The sequence below is a fragment of the Mugil cephalus genome, chromosome 10, assembly GCF_022458985.1.
Source record: "Mugil cephalus isolate CIBA_MC_2020 chromosome 10, CIBA_Mcephalus_1.1, whole genome shotgun sequence".
Lineage (NCBI taxonomy): Eukaryota > Metazoa > Chordata > Actinopteri > Mugiliformes > Mugilidae > Mugil > Mugil cephalus.
The window spans coordinates 9,870,333-9,887,926 of NC_061779.1; the positions used below are offsets into that span (position 1 = coordinate 9,870,333).

At 42.9% G+C, this 17,594-nt stretch overlaps 1 protein-coding gene across 1 annotated transcript; it reads right to left on the reverse strand.

Moving 5' to 3' along the window:
* Positions 1-2,266: 2,266 nt before the first annotated feature.
* cd44b (CD44 molecule (Indian blood group) b) lies at positions 2,267-14,736 on the reverse strand. Its single transcript, XM_047596893.1, has 8 exons — positions 14,323-14,736; positions 6,802-6,967; positions 6,372-6,514; positions 6,181-6,240; positions 5,157-5,435; positions 4,396-4,479; positions 4,167-4,245; positions 2,267-4,042 (listed from the first exon to the last, which is right to left on the reverse strand). Exons 1-8 carry the CDS (start codon positions 14,390-14,392, stop codon positions 3,826-3,828), a joined length of 1,098 nt encoding a protein of 365 aa, XP_047452849.1. The 5' UTR covers positions 14,393-14,736; the 3' UTR covers positions 2,267-3,825.
* Between the last annotated feature and the right edge of the window lie 2,858 nt (positions 14,737-17,594).

Consider the following 17,594-nt stretch of genomic DNA (forward strand, 5'->3'; position numbering starts at 1 on the left):
TTTTTTTTATTATTATTCTCTAATAGCTGTTAACTAGTTGTTTTACTTACCTGTCACACACAAATATATAAATATCTTTTTTTTTTGTATCTAATGTAAGCGTTTTGAATGTTTGTTTCCATGAAGATATAAGCAGTGTGAATTCATTTTTTCATTGTACATACATAAATATATAATTGTTCTGTTCAGTGGCGATGCGGAATTTTATCCAGAAATTACAGTGACCCTGAAACAAACGCTGTTTGCATGAAGACGAGAGAGACGGAGAGAGAAACGCGAGCGAGGAAGAACGAGATTTAAAAAAGTAAACAAAATAAAATAAAAATAAAAGAGCAAGGGGAAGTTTCTGGTTTGATAAAGGGGGGGCCAACGCTGAGTTATTTCGGAGGAAACTGCTGTAATAAAGTTTTTTTTTTTTTTTTTTTGAAACGAGAGACAAATATGGGAAAAAGTCAAATTTGCCCTGTACGTAGGACGGATGGAGGAGTCAAACGCGGCCTGGCAGTGGATCCGAGCGAAAGAACAAACACCCATCGTATTCAAATGCCTGTTAGAGCAACATTCCTCAGGTGACTCATCTGAAACATTTTGTCTTTTCCAAGGAGAACGCTGGTCTTAGTCTCAGGCATCTTTGTTTACCTGCTGCATTTAAAGCTGCAACACATGGATATCTATACTGCGTAGATTCTGTGTTAGCCTTTCTACAGAGAACATCTTCACACGCATTCAAAATCCCACCTTTGCTCCACTTTTTTTTCCTTATTTTTTTTTATTCCTTTCTACACAGGATATTACTTGAGCCTGCTAAATGGTGTTAATTATTCAAAACAGATCGGCCCGCCGAAGAAGAGACATTTCTCCTTTTCTACTGAAACGTTTTCTTTCTGAAGAACCTCCTAAAACAGATAAACCTGTCTCGCTCCTGCCTACAAATGTGCTTTCCCGATCTTGCTTTCCTAGGCCTTCCCTCTGTGTGAAGCTGTTGTAATCTCGATGTAAAAGGCAGAGAGTATGTGTGGAGGAAATCAAGAAAAAAAAAAAGACAAAAAAAAATTAAATAAATAAATCTTTCCTCGGTCTATGGTATACAGAAAAAAAAAAATCTGTTTCTACATATCAATAAGTGTTGTACCTTTGGTGTACATATACAAATATAACTAATAAATGTTGATTCATAACTAAATGCCGACTCTTGTTTTGCTTTTCTTCTTCGGTTGCTCTGTTTATTACACCTAGACCAGGGGCGTCAAACTCATTTTTAGTTCAGGGGTCACATACATCTCAAAGTGAAGTGGGCCATACCAGTAACGTAACAGCATAATAACCTACAAGTAACAACATCTCCGGATTTGTTCCATTTGTTTTAGTGCAAATGAGAAAAATAGGAGAGTTTCCATAGTTAATAAACTATCCTTAAAATGAAATTTCGTAAGGAAAATAAGTGAAATTTAGGCTCATTGTTTTCCGTTGGTTACTCCTGGGTCTCAGTGTTAGGACCTCTCCACTTCTCTTACTAAAACAGCAGACAAATTAGGAATAGCAGCTGTTTTCATTGAAAAATTGCACTGTTTTATGTAATTGTTTTCACTTCCATGGTGCGGGCCAGATAAGACCCTCTGGGGGGGTCGCTTTAGGCCCGCAAGCCCAATGTTGACACCTGTGATCATTTTTTTTGCCTAAGTGTTACTGTAAAAACATTTAAAATGTGGCCCAGGCCCAAGTGGACCTCACGCCTTAACCATATAATTTATTTGTATAACTTATTATCTATGTATTAAGTGTGATTCTCTAGTAAAACCAGCACAAGTTAGGTGTTTGCTTGCTGAAATATTTAGGTTTGCTATGGATCAAAGAAAAAGATAGGCCTATACTTCAAGTATTTGCACCAAAATTATAATAGAGCACAAAAGAGAATGCACAATCTTTTCAATACCCTACTCAATTTTGATAGCAACATTACACAGGAGCAGCTTCATGAAAGCTTATAAATGCATGCTAAAAATAAATAAATAAAAATAAAGTGTCCGTAAGTTAAGTGAGAAGTTTCCATTAGTCTATTTTAAAATGGCTAACCATGTTTGACTGTTTGTTTCCTGCGCTAGCGTGTTCTTGCACCGCAACGCCGGTGCCATGGTAACCCCACTTCCTCTCATGTGGGTGCAATGCAACCGCTTGCATTTCCTGTCAGGCCATTCATTGGCTCCCTCGCCGTCTTCCACGAGTGTGCGCGTGTGGAGGGGGCGTTAATCAGCGAGCAACAAACCACAACTTCTGTACATGTTTATTTCGTTCATGACTTTGCAAAACTTTTCAGCGATGCGTTTTGTCTTTTTTATTAATTGCTCGTAAAACCTGCGTAATCTAAAGCGGTTGCTACGTCTCGTCAGACTAAAAAACAACAGATAATAATTCAACTTTATGCTGAGAGCCAGGCAAAAAACAAAACAAAAAAAAAAACAAAACAGTTGCTGTCACGCAAGGAGTAACATTGATATGACACGATGCATGATATATTTAACCAGTGAGAAGGTCAGTAGGAAAACTGCAGTCTGTTTACATGTGTGAATGTACAAGCCCCCACCACACCACACTTCTCTCTGGCGGACACAGACAATGTTGGTGTACAGAAACTCTGAACATTGCTATGCGTTTACAGCGCGCCATCATCACATGTGCTACTTAGTTTCACATCTACAGCCAAGCCTCGGTTACTCACTTGTGGAAATCGAGCATGAATTTACATTGAAAAAAATGACAGGTGTGCTATAAAATACTATCCAAATCCTCTCTTTTGCTCCTTCTTTTTCACCTTATCTATGTACATCCTGCGTATATAATAAGTAAACGTCATTACGAGACCTATAGTCCCGACCCAATGTAAAGGTGATCATGATTAATTTACTCCAGCGGTGTATAAATTGCACAATTTTCCGATGATAAATGGTACATCAAGTTGACTATTGCAGAAATTCATTCCCTATAGTTTTTAGCTCTGAGGTGCAGTCTCTAGTTACTTCACTCTCAATAACGGACACATTCCTTCATTTAAAAGGGATACCAAGCATTTTCCTACTAAAACAAACCAAAAAAAAAAAAATCATAATAATTAAAAACCACTGGCAGCTATTGCTAAGTTATTTTCAAAAGATACACATTATATACAGAAGGCAAGGAAAAGAAACGAGAAACAGCGTTGCATAAATTAGGTTGGGACATCCCCCAGTTTCCTTGAAAATGGAAATAAAATCCAAATTCCAGTCCGCAGACAATGTCTAGAAATGTACACGTGGCAAGAACAATAACACAACAACGAAACAAACGGAAAAAAAAAACAAACAAACAATTAAATACATGAAAATCACACAGGGTTGAAGAGGCTAACATATTTAAGGATCTGCCATATCTATAGATTCTGCAAATTTGCAATCAAATCACAAATCACCCCTCACCAACCGTTAAATAAACCCACGCCCGCCCAATCCGATCATCGATAAAGTGTACAAAGAGACACAACAGTTGCCGTGTCCTGTTGCGTTCGGCCCCGGCTGACTTGGCATACCGGAAAAAAAAAAAGGCTGCACGCGTTGGTTTGAAAGATGAGAGATCGCAGTTCAATAAAGGCCCAATAAAATACTGTGTGTCCTGGTTGGACGATCTCTCTAAACGACCCAGTGTCAATTCAGTGCTGGCCACCATAAAAGCAGTTTACCACCCCAGTGTTTGAACCCCCGATCCCCTACCCGTCTACTCTCCCAATCACCCCGTCTCAACTCCCCCTCTCCAAGCTTCTCCCGTCCCGCGCACCCTCTGCCCCCTCTGCCCCCTTTACGGGATCTGCTCTTTATCTGGCGACTCCTCTAGCGTGATGGCGGTGAACTCCTCCGTGTTGCCGTTCTCCTGGATCTTCTCCTTGTTCATGAGTGTCACCATTTCCTGCTCCCTCTCCTGGCTCTGGGGGCTGGACGCCACCGCCGCCGCCGCCCCGTTGCCCTCGCCTCCGGTATTGGATGAGATCATCAGGGTCTTTTGCCTTCCGCACAGGCTACAGAAAAAAAAAAAAAAAAAAAGACAGAGCACATTTGCACACGGACTGGAACTCTGACTATTTGAGCAGCAGGACAGAGAAACAGGACATGGTTTAAGGTGTGTTTTCAGCAGCTTCGTACCTTTTTCTTCTGGCGACAACGACACACAGGGCAAGAACAATGAGAACTGCCACTATCGTTAGAATGATAATCACCCAGTCTGGAGGGAGAAACGACAAGACAGGATTCAACAGTGAATAAAAAGGTGAGTCAGGAGTAGGAAACACGACTTCAAAGTGAACCCACACAGGACGCGCATACACGGGTCACTATACGGACGTCACGGAGTTGGAGAAACGTGGTTGCTCACCTGATGAGCTGCTGCTCTTTGACTCAGGCTCAGGCACATTGGAATCCCTTGCACGTACATTTTCTGTAGGTTTAGGTGTTTGAACTGCATGGAAAAGATACACACCTAAGTCACTGCAGATCATTCACAGAACTGCTTCCTTGCCCCCCCCCCCCCCCCCCCCCCCCCCCAAAAAAAAACATATTTAAATCATTTAATTGCCTTTAATCACATTAGCACTAAGGCTACAGGCTCCTGCATATAATGAAATACGCTTCACAATTCATATAATCTCCCAAAAACTCCTATGTTGAGGACTGCTGTTTGTCAGAATTATCTGGGTGTGAAGTTTTGCTTTGGATTTGATTGAACTCTCTCTCTCTATATGTCTGTGCTTTCAAACTTTGGTGCATGTGGTGAGTCTGTAAAGAGACCTGACAAATCCACAGCTCAAACCAACACAAGGGGGCGTCCTGTGTTTTAAAAGTTACTTCAGGCCCTCCCCAAACCTGTTGCATCTGATGTGGGGATGTTACAATAGCACTTCATTACATTAGATAATAAATAACAGAAAGCAAGTGTTAAATATAGTGCGGTTTAAAAATTACTATAGAGCAGAGGGAGTGTTCATTCTCTTCAAGTTTTTTTTTTTTTTTCAAGGATATTATGCATTAAACTAACAGGTGGTATTTTTATCTTGTTCGTGCAAATTGCAGTCAAATGCACAACTCTAAACCGCGCTTTGATTCTCTACAGTTTGTGTCGCTTTTTGATTTTCTTACTCTCTGCACTGGCATCGACTTTGCCAGGTTCCGGTCCCGCCAGCTTGCCATCAGGGGTTGTCATAAAGGCTTTTTCCTCCGTAGGAGAAGACGTCTGCATTCCAGATCCATCTTCCCCATCTGACCCTCCAAAAGGGCCCTCCCTCCCTCCAGTGGTGGTGTGTGCGATGGTAGCGTCACCCATTGGCCTCGTCGGAGTGCTGTCTGACGCCTCCTTCCCCAGAGCATCCTCGCTGACAGTAGTGGCAGTAGGTACAGATTCGTGTTCTGTCGGGTCATCTGCGGTCATACACATTTACAGTCTCACTTAAAGCATTTCTGTTCCACGTATCACGTCATTCATTCAGATTTTAAACTGGTTGTTTTCATTTTGTGTTCACTTTTAATCGTTCCACAATTAGGGCTAAAACGATAGTTATATAATGACACATATTTAAACATGACTGCATGAATGACATTCTCAGTCAGGTCAATAGTCTACTTGTTATTCAGCCATTCTCATAGGATGCAAAATCAGTATTAAATAGGTAATGATTTAGTGATGTCAGCGTTAGAGAGGACAGATAAATACATGTACAGCTGATGTGGGCATTTAGAATAAGATCAACAATGAGTTTTTCCAACTCCTTGTTCTGTGTGCTTCCTCTTTTAACCATTAAATAGCATAGCATCATTATTCTTCTCAAGAGCGTGATCCAAATTCTCCTATGGTACTAGTATTTGTTTTAGCAGGAGCGTAAAGAAAGTGGAAACATAACAGCGGTGAGTGAATTGATCTGTTATGAGCAGCACTCGAGGCTATAACGGTTTTCTTGTCAGAAATATCGGCAAAGCACGCGTCCTACGTAAATTTAACACCGCCTCTCGAGGAAGTCGATTATTGTAGTTTCACAATGACCCGTCATTTGGCCATGTGCTGTGTGTCAAACATGTATTCTTACACTTCTCTTAATGTGTCACATTTACACTTTCATATCAGTTTGCTGCATAGTAGGGTTCAAAATTAGGGTGACACTGTACTGACCTGTTGAATTTGAGAGTCCCTGGATTCTAAATTTTTTGTCGCAGTTCTTGTCGATCCCATCTGAAGAGCATGAAGAAGACGTTATCAGATGGAGAAGGAAAACCAAAGGTCCGTGCAAAGCAAGGTACAGTAAATGACATCTTGTTTGTATCAGCATTTGTCTGCACAAGCAACTGACTATCCTGTGTCACCTTTTTCATCGTAGCAAAAGGCATCAAAGGGATCCTGTACATCCACTTTTATGTAGATGGTCACTCCAATCGTGTTGTTTGCACATTTTTCATGTTTTGTGTGTCTGAGGATGCCGACAGTCCTGTTGCTGAGCCAGCCATTCCTGAATGGACAACAACACTTCTATTACAAACGATCCACGTCAGTCCGATCCAAACACATCACGCAGTTAAGAACTGAAGTCATTCATGATGCACATGCAAGTGGAGAGTCAAATGATGGATTTGAACTGTGGCGATGAGGACCAAGTTCATGCAAAGCTGATCTTCAAGTGTGAGTTACCAGTAAGGGTAAAACCATTTTCAGTGATATTTTAAAAGAATCAAAGGATCCCAAAGATTTTTTGGCAAGAAACGGTTATGACAAATAATTATCCAACGAAGGTCTCACCTGCAGGTTTGCATGCCTTTTTCATGGGCCTTTCTGATTTGTTCCTCACTGGCCAACGTGCTGTTCAGCTGGTCGCACACCTTCTGCGCCATGCTGAAGTTCAGGGTGTGACGGCCTTCTCCCTCAACCAGGAATACCCCGCCAAAGCTGCAGCTGCGGGAATTCACTGTAAGGAATCATAAAACACATCACTCAACAAGATTCATCACCATTAAGATACAGAGTCAATGGGGAGCAGTTGGTCATTGATTATGTTGTTGTTTTTTTTGGAATTAATACTTTCTAATATGTAGCCACAGGAAAGGAAACAAAGTCCATGTTTTATGATGATGATTACAGAGGTGAAGTGTTTTTGGGTGAAATTGTTTCGGTTAAGAACAATTTTAGTATCTGAACAACATTTTTTAACATGTGAAAGAATAGATTTAGATGCATTGCTTTTGACTTAAAAGCTCAAGGCGTACACACAGGGATCAATACTGTAATATGAAATACAGTAAACTGCTCACCAGCTGAGGATTTACTTAATAATAGTTCTTTACTATCAGAATCCTTATCTTACCTCCTTTTCTTATCTGAGGAAGCGGAACACATTCAAAACCATGAGTAAAAAAAAAAAAGAAAAAAAAAAGTAATCCTACTAAAAAATTACAAAAATAAGTGAAATCTGTATTTCTAAAAAAAAAAAAAAAAAAAAAAAAATCAGTTTTAGTGGAATAAAGGTCATCCCGATAGCATCAACCAGCTCTTTCCCCCGACATAAATCACATTCATTCAAATTTGTTTCACTGCATATTTTTCCTCTGGTCATCCACGAAGCCCCCTTCCCCCCATGCCGAGGCTTCATGCCTCCCAGTTTGAAAACCACTGATTTACACAAATGTGGTGTGTCTCGTGTCAGTATTATTCAAAAGACAGTCATGAGACGGCTGGTTCGTCCAGATGGCTTTTCAGAGAGAGGAGCTCATAAGCATCATGGGACATGCAGCATACTCATCTACACTTCATGGCCCTCGGGCGTTTGAAAGTTTCAAGCCTTCTTGTTCCGACTAAAGTGTGGAAAAAATGTACATCAAACTAAGATGGACGTTCAGCCCACTCTAAACGCTGCCAAGCCTTGCACTGACAACGGGAAATGAGAGCTAAAACGTCTGCATCTGACATATTGTGCTGCTATATATTGTTCTTATTTCAGTGTCTTCTTCTGCAACTTGATTGGCTATTCCAGCTGTAGTCAAGAGACGATGAAAGAAACAAAGAAATAAACAAACCGGTGTCAGTATCCTAACATGGACAGAGACAGCTCTTTGAAAGTGAAGCTAAAGCAAGTAGAGCTCCCCCTGGTGACTGGCTGCAGTATAGGTCATAAGGTCCACCTCCTCCATGTTAGTAGATGGGACTTGGGCCGATCTGAAACACTAAAATGCACTCAAGGATGGTTTCTGTCATTTCAGGTAGTTAGTTATTTGACGCTATAGAAACAGGATGTGACATAATCGCAACCACATGTTGCCATGCCAAACGCTGTGGACAATAAGAGTAACAAAACAAAACAAAAAACTAAAAATTAAAATAAGTACAGTGTATAATGCACTGTATTAATGAAACAAAAACTGGGTCTGGCGAATTGCGGTCGGGTCATCGATGTGGACCGCATAGCTTAGACTGGGCCACCGGCCAATGCAACAAAGTGGTGACACATTGTCCATATTTATATAGTCTACAGTCAATGGTTTATCACATGCACACTCTTAGTTTGGTGTGCAAACATTGACTGATGGAAGTATCACTGGTTTCCTCAAACAAATTAAAATTTGAACCTCACCAAAAATGATTAGCCTGAGTGGAACATGCACGCCTGAATTCAATTTCATGATGATTCTTCCAGTATTGGTGAAATACTAAAGAAATATTTTCTGGGAACCGCGGATGACTGCGTCCATTTTTGTGGCAATCCAAGACTTAGATTGCACACAGTAATAATTACGTTGAATAGCAGGTGGCACCGTGCACACAGGCAACAAATTTCGTAGCAATTTAACGACGTAAAATTAAAAACCGCACGGCAGGGCTAAAGTCTATCTAGTCGTCGGTGACTCTTCATTGGACTGACCGACCAAAGCTGCCAATCAGCTAGCAAGGCTAAAAATAGCAAATGTACACAAATGTAGTACGTGACTCCCCATTTGGTTTAATTAACAAGAACCATACACAAATAACCTGTTCAGGGTTTGTTCCACGCAAACACAATCCACACTGGGATTAGTCACGTGATCGCTGTGTCACCGGGAGCATCCTCCTTTTGTTGGTTCAACAGTTTGTGGTCTGTAATGAAAATGATTTATCTACAGCACATTAAAAAATATATATTTAATAATTACACAAATTAATAATTAAAAAACACAATTAATGATTTTTTTTAAACCAACTGGTGTCAACAATAAACCCCAATTGATCCTGCCAACATATGACTCAAAATACATAAAAGCATCATCATTAATTATAACACAATGAGAGCTTTATGTCGCTATTTCAGAGGTTCATACGTTGCCTGCACTATGTATAATCCTCGTATAATGACCTCACCACTGTTTTCAAATGATTTTCATAGATCAGTGACATGATCCAAGGATAGCACAACCCCCGTCTACCTTGAACTAGTCGTGGTCTCATTCTTTTTTGGGCTTGTTTTTAATGTGGTGCGGGACTTAAGTGGAATTAGTGTTAGTAGTAACAGAAGAGAAACCGTAAATTCACAGGCTCACTCTTACAAGTACCAGCTCAGATAAAAGATAAAAAGCTCCACGATAAAATCAGCTGACTCGAGCACAGTGCACTTCATACTTGTGTCTTATTAGAAGCATGCCCTTTTGACATGGAAATGAAAACACGACTGTAAGCAAAAGACCAGATGGCCTTGCAACCGCTTGCGTACACATGGCGACCACTCCTTTCAAAAAGCCACATGTGCCATACACACACACACACACACACACACACACACACACACAGACGGGGACTCCACAAAAATAGACTCCCAGTATTGGCAAGAAATCAATCTCAATTTAGGGTCATAAGCAGCTTTAGCATTGAGAATGAAAGACAGACAACAGCTGTGCAGAGTCTCACCGTCCTCTTGCTAAATATTTACTCCTGACTTCGCCTCAGCGGGGATTTTTGTTCGGTTAGCCCTCAATGTAAAAGCCCTAAAGGTGAATTTCCATGCGAGCCCACAAAAGGCCGCGTGGCAACGTCTATGCAATTTCTAGTTACGAGATGGTGATGGAGGGAGGCATCACAAAATGTATGTCACTGTCAGTGTCTAACTGAACACATACACAAGATCATAAATTTGTCACAGTTACTGAAATGTGTACATGCAGCGGGAGGGAGAGAGGAAATAAACGTATCCGCTTCTCTGTTTGGCTGTTTAGGTGTGTTACCATGGTGACGGATGTGGCGGCTCTTAATGACACGGCTACATCAGACAGGAAAAGAGCAAACATAACACACGTCTCAGTTTGTGACGGCTGAGCTTCCTCCGATAATATACGCACAACCAGAAACACACAAAGCTCTGTCTTCAACGGATTGTTGATCTCAGTTAATCTCAGTACAGGAGGAAGTTCAGCTTGTGGCAATCAATCCAACTGGACTCAGGCTACATCCTTAATTTGACTCTTGCACTTGCTGAGTTATTTGTATTTGTGTGGTCACATTTATCTCCGTTTTGTTTAACTTAACTCTTGAAAACTCTTAATAAGACAGAAAAGAAAAAAAAAACTCTCCACCGCCTGTCATGAGTAAACAGAGCACTAGGTGCAGCAGGAAGTTGAACTCTGTTCTCTTGGTGACAGTTGGGCAACGAGAGCCAGTGCCAACACTTCTATCTTGAAAAGCAGTTTAATTTCTTTGCTTTCCTCTTTGCTTCGCTTTCTTCTTCTTCTTCTTCTTCTTCTTCTTCTTCTTCTTCTTCTTCTTCTCTCTTGCACACAATGCGCACACACCTGCAGCACATGCTCACACACGGGACCCATTCCCTCACGACGTGGGGCTGACAAAAAAAACAAAAAAAAACAAAAAACAGACAACAAGTCTTGGCCTCGCAAACCTGCCCGTAGGGATCAGAGGGAGCACAGCTTACCGTCAGGGCTCTGAAAGGGAGGCTGACATGAATCTGAGGAGCAGTCATTAGTATGCAGAGGGACCAGTCATGGGTGCCTTTATCCAGCCCAGGAGCCTGTTATTCCAAAGCACTGACTATCCCAAAGACTCTATTGTCACCTAATGGAGTTGAAACCAAGGAGACTGCAAAGTCTGGGTGCACAGAGTGTGAGAGAAAGGGAGCTTTAACGCGACGTCTTGCCAAACTCTCCAGCTGCTTCAGGAGTAATAGACAAGCTTGATTCCCTACTGGAACTTCACTTCCCTCTCTCACTCCATCTTGTTTTCCCTCATCGCTCTCTGTGTGTGTGTGTGTGCACGTCGTCTCTATGCCGGCAATAAGGTGCAGTTTACCCCCCAACTGCACACAGGTGTGCAAACAGACTGACAGATCACAGAGGCGTAGTGACAGAGACGTTGGGTGATGCAATTTCTTCGTGTCTTTTGTGGAGCCACATCACAGCTCTTAGCATCATCGCGAGGGAACCGGAATGTTTTATCTCGATGTTGAGATTAACAACTCGCGTGCGTGCAGCTTGTTCTTCAGCTTCCTATCTTATACACTTTGTCTTCAGACACACTACTCACTTCAGTTTTCTGTAAACCATTGGTCTTCAACAAGGGGTCCTACCAAAATCTTTGGTTGATTAGACATTTTTTATATATATATATTTTTTTTAATTACCCCCACATATTTAAATATATTTAAACACACATTAACATGACTCCAACGTATTTTAGAAAAGGGATAAGGGATAGCTTAATATTGAATGCAAAATGATAATAATAATGTATATTTAGAAATAGCACTTGGCCAAGTCAAAGGTTGAAATTGTAATAGGAACACCACTGCTGTAACACCCTTTTAGCCATAGTCCATCAGCTGGTTTGAAGGGAGACCGTGTCACCACCCACTCCCACAATGCTCCAGTGTCTTGCGAAACCACACTTCAGTGAAGCTGTCCTGTCAGCAGATGCTCCGCTGGTCACAACAAAGGTCCATCGGGCCGGTGGGACGGGTGAAATAGGAGATCTGGTAAAAATATGTTTACTCTTTCACACATACACACATCGGATACCTGAAGGTCACACGTAGGACTCCCACTATCTGATTTTCCCTCTAAAGTGTCCTTTCTTTTTCTCACCTTCCGTCTTCGTACACCTACACGCGTCGCCTTTCGAATGCGGTGAGGCTTTTTCCCATTCCCCCCTTCAACCTCAGCGTTTCACCAACACTTTCAATTAAATCGACCTTATGATCCGCGATAACACACCTGACCTCCAAATTTCCTTTTGCTCCAGCTCAACCCCTTTTCCTGGTGTGGTGTGATGGTCAACTGACACATTTTACAGAAGAAAAATGTGTTTTTAAAACCAATCGGTGCACATATTTTCATGCTCCTCGTGGACTGGGCCCTGGCATTTTACTTTTTTACCACTAACATTATTACTGTTTTTATATAATAGCTACATTTGGGTCTACCTTGTGGCGTTAGTTCACCCCAACGCCTGATGATAGTGAGTTTGGGAATCAGTGCCTCATGCAGGAGACTGTGTGTGCATGATAAATAGACACGAGCGGTTTCCCAGCGCTGCGTTAAGTGTAAGACGGAAAAGGAAGGAGGAGAATGTGCATGGGATGCATGAAACGCACAACAGAAAAGAAGAAACAAAAAAAAATACATAGGAGAGACTGGCCGGATCTGCGTTTGAGAGTAGTTCTATCAGTGCACAAGCCACGCACCGAAGGACGGAAAATAAGGAGAGCAGAGGAATTGGTTTTGGTAGCCTGCCATTCGGCTTCAGGGTGGCTGCAGCGGGGAGGGCACGCTGGTGTAAGCGGAGGCAAACACGTGTCTGGAGGCATTCAGAGCCCATGCAGGCACAAGCCCTCTTTGTCAGGGCCCGGTCCACGAGGCCTCTGACCACCCCTCACCTTGAAACAGGACACGCCGAAGGAGGCAAATGAGACCACATTTGCGAAGGCGTCCAATATGGGCAGGCTGGCCCGGGTACAAGCGCATGAGGTTTATAGAGAGAAGAGAGAGAAGGGGGTGGGGTTCCTACTGTCCACAGCAGGTCAGGTTTGTTAGTTCTATATGCAAAATACATTTCCGCAGAGGAAACTCAGCAGATACCAGAGCAGTTCTAGGGAGTCCTAAGTGATCTCTCAACGCTTTATTTTCAATACAGACCTTCGTATTTGAAATCTTTAAAAGACTTTCATAGCCTTGTGATGAAAGGAATTACAGTAAATACAGTAATGAAATCATTCAAAATCTTGTTCTGTCTTCAGCCACTTTATATTAGAAATTTATTGGTCTATTTATCTCACGCCTACACCTGGAGCTCAGTGAGCAGTAACCACAGGCTGCGCTTTGGTTGCCCGTGACCCACTCAAACAACCAAACAAACACACCACAACTTCAATACAGGCAAACACATGCTGAAGTATCAGGGTGGGGGTGCCCCCCCCCCCCTCCTCTTCTTCTTCCCACATGTGCTACACACATGCACACACACAAGCCGACTAAGACAGACTCTTATTTGCATTTAAATCCCGGTCAAATTATTAATATATCTTGGTGCAGGTTGTTCTTTGGTACGCTGCCAGAGGGGGTCTCTTTTTTTTTTTTTTTGTGAACAGCTCAACCACCGCCACCTCTGGGAACGAGCCAGACAAACCCCAGACCTGTTTGATTCAACTTCGCCTCCAGAGATACACATGGCTCCGAGCAACAATTCCAATCAAAAACCTCGCGCAGAAATCAAATACGAGAAAGAGACAAAGGGGGGAAAAAGGGAGACATTAAGGGTGAGTTGAGGGAGCGGGGGGGTGGTGGTTGTGGTGTGGGGGGGGGTACGGCATTTCCTGAACATCCTTTGTGTCAGAGAATAATGCATTAAGCGTGAATAGAAAAGAAAAAAAGAAAAAAGAAACTGTCTTCATTTCTGATTCCAACGTATCGTCTGCAAAAACGCCCGGATAAAATAGGGAAGATTCAGCCGCCAGTGTGTCAGACAGAGAGCGAGCGTCTGCTGCCTCCTTTGTGTCTGTCAGCAGTCTCAGGCTGCCAGACGTAAGCCTGTCTGCGCTGGTGTAGCACGCGCTCTCTTGCCGGCATCCACTCATCCATTCTACAAGCAGTGGCAGCAGCGGCGGCAGCGGCAGAGCACATCCTCTTTCTTTCACTGGTTTTACACGAGCGCTCACTCAAATGCTCAACAGGGCTCAAGAGGGAAAGAAATGACACTGAAATCTGGTAACAAAGCAAATTTAGGCAGAGTGGGGGAAAAAAAAGAAAAAGAAAAAAGAAAAGAAACCACTAAACACAAAGAGCCGTCCGCTGTCCTCACCTTGAAGTAGTTCTGACCTGGAGGAGGCCAGTAATCCATAGATGACCCCAAAGAGAAGAGTAGTCCACATCCTGGGCAAAGCGTCTGGTGATGGCTGGGTGAGCAGCTGGCAGTAAAGGTGTGTAACAGTTCTCCTGTGGTCCTGTCTTCCTTCTGCCAGGAGTGGCGGTTAATGTGTGTGTGTGTGTGTGTGTGTGTGTGCGTGCGCGCGAGGAAGGGTGAAAAAGAGTAAATGAGTGAAGGGAGAGAGCGGGAGAGAAAGAAGAGACCTGGTCGTGTGGTGGGAGTGAGCTGTGGGTGTCTGCTAGCCGCCGGAGCTGACTCAGATTTTGCCCCAACTTTTCTGTTCTCTGCCTGAGAGACGCGCAGAGGGAAGAGAGAAGAGTGGTTCATATGAGCACACACCCTTCTGCCTCTCCCACACTTGCCCCACCTCCCCTCCCGCCCCACCTACACACACTCTTTTCCTCTAATGCTCTTTCTCTGCCCTCTTGCAGTTTGTCATTAAAAAGAAAAAAGAAGGTGATCTCTTGTCTGGGTTCCTCTTTTTCACATCTGGCATTTATTTCAGTAAATCCATCTGATTTACATTTATTTGATTTAGTTTCGTTTTTTTTTTTTTTTTTTTTTTTGCATCTGCACCCTCCTGCTCCCATTATCTCGGTGTCAGAGTGGCATCTTGCACTTTTTTATGTATTCATAGTCGTCCTCCTTGGAACATTACACTTGTTGGATCACTTACAACATTTAAATAAATCAGCATACATGCCTTTACCGTTGTTGAAAAGGGTAGGTGAGCCTCGATTTGCTCTACACGCCCATCGTAAAGACAGAAAAATCTGTATCTCAATCAACGCCTCCATTGAGAGAACCTCTATGCGTAATCTCCTCGGCAACATCGCGCAGGATCTTGTGCCGTCTCCATGTTGTTGCATAACGTCACACGTAAGCAGCTGTGGCAAGAAAGCATGACTCTCCATCTGTACCGATGCGACTTCCCTACCAACCGGCCATAACGAAAGTCCAGTTGCTCGGTAACTATATAGTCATGGAAACGACAGGAAAAATGACCTTCTCGGATGACCACAGCTATTACGTCAGAGCCTAGGGCCACCGCGCAGTGTTTCCCCATTCATATGAGTTCTGACACTGAATTTTGCACCTTGAATCAGTTTTGAGTCAGTTTTGAAGGGGTTAGAGGGGGTGGGTGGGGCAGGCATGATCATTTTCCATCAGTGTGTTTCATTCAACGCCACCAACTATATGTCAAACTGATTGCAGATTAGGCTTGAGGTATTTGGATGGTATTTTGATCTCCCCTTTAAAGGCCAAATTCCTGAGTAACCTGTCCACAACGTCCACATTAAAAGCCACACGAACTTGCAGATAGACAGATTTTTACCTCGCAGGAAGTGCTTTTTAATTAGGTGTCACTGTGCGTATGTGAGGCATCATGTTCAGTGAAATGCTAACATGCTAAAAGGCTCAAGCGGAATCTTCTATTCTGGTGCCACCCAGTACCATTGGTACCATTGTGTGTTTGTGTGTCTGTGGTAATATTTGCACTAAATTACTAAAGACTCCATACATAACTAGAACAAGTTTTCTTCACACTTTTCACATTCATACACACTTCCTACAGGGTGCAAGTTCCTTCCTGTTTTGGCCGTTGCCATAGTACCAAAACCGAAAAAAACATTTTTCCTTTTATGTAAACCACGCTGAAGTGTTCGAAATCTGCTACAGGGATGATGCCCTGCCCCTTCTGCTGAGAGTGCCGTCACTGAGGCATGTTTCGAAATGACTCGAAAAAGTCTGAACTTCCCCGTCTACGACTGCAAGCGCAACGTCAAATCCAGGCAGACCGGACGGTGGAAAAGTGAAAAGCCGGCGTGTGAGGTGGAAGGAATAAACGGGGCAGCTTCTGAGGACAAATGTTTATCTAGAGTTTGCCGCTCGATAGTCACAACAATGTCTGTCAAAGGTCCTCCCTCCATTGGAAAAACACAGAGACGAAGTACAGCGATGATCCTTTAATGAGCCGCTTGGTCAATGTGTAACGTTTGCCGTGACTGATGAATCCTACTCTAAACAGCTGCGCAGACGTTCAGTCTCACGTAGGCTCGGCCGAAATAAAAAAAAAGGGGACAGACTCGGTCAACACCAGCACCGAGGAATGCACAAAACTCTCCATCACTGTCGGCGTATATGACTAACATGTTCACCCTAGTTAAACTTAAAGCGACCTTAGAGTGGCTCGCATTTCTCATTCAGTTGTCAAATCATTTAGAAAAGGGGGTATTTAAGAAAAAAAAACAAAAAACCCCAAGATGAATGGATATTTGAAGCTGTATGAGCCCGAATGTCGATCATATCAACAGTCGACCACGGCTCCAAGGTTGTTGTTGGACTATCTGAGCCGCATGACGTTAGAGCAGCATGATAAAAAAAAAAAAGAAAAAAAAAAGACTGAGGTGAACAGCTGTATTCTCGTAGACTCTACAGACTGCTGAGTCAGCCAATGCGCAGCCAGGATAAAAAAAACACACACACACAAAAAAATGAACAACCGTTTCCATGATGGTGAGTCAGTGAGAACGCATACATCAGAGGTCCCTGTGGCCGGGGATCCTCGTGGTCGTGGCAGCTCCGCAGCATTCCACTCAGGCAACGTGCTTTTTTCCCCTCAAACTGGCGCAGTCACTGGAATGCGAGTAAAAGAGGCCGCAAGATGTCCTTATACGTACAGATCGGCGAGGCTAAACATGACGTGGTGTAAAGGCAACCAAATGATGCAGCGTGTGACGGCCTCGGGAGCTCTGTCTGGGCTTGTGTGTGTGTGTGTGTGTGTGTTGACGTCGTCTGCAGGTTTCCCGGTTGGCTTAAATGAGACCTGCCTCACCCAGGTGGTCTGGAGGCTTCTTCTTCCCTGGCACCGCTTTAATGTTCTTTCTGTATCTTTGATCAAATCAAATCAAATCAACTTTGTTTACATAGCACCTTTCATACAAACGTATTGCAACCCAAAGTGCTTTACACGGTGCTTGATGTTATCATTATCCAAATTCACATTCAAGCAGAATGTTCCCCCGCCAGTCCTCACTATTATTGACCATTGTTTTCACTCCTGCTGTGTTAAATATGTTAGTTATTTCCTTGTGAATGCTCCCCTCATTGGCAGGAGTCGGCAGTAGAGAACACTTGTGTAAGTTATTAGCTGGCGATAACCTCATGCACTTGAGTGAGAACAAAAAGTCTCTTGGGATTCAATC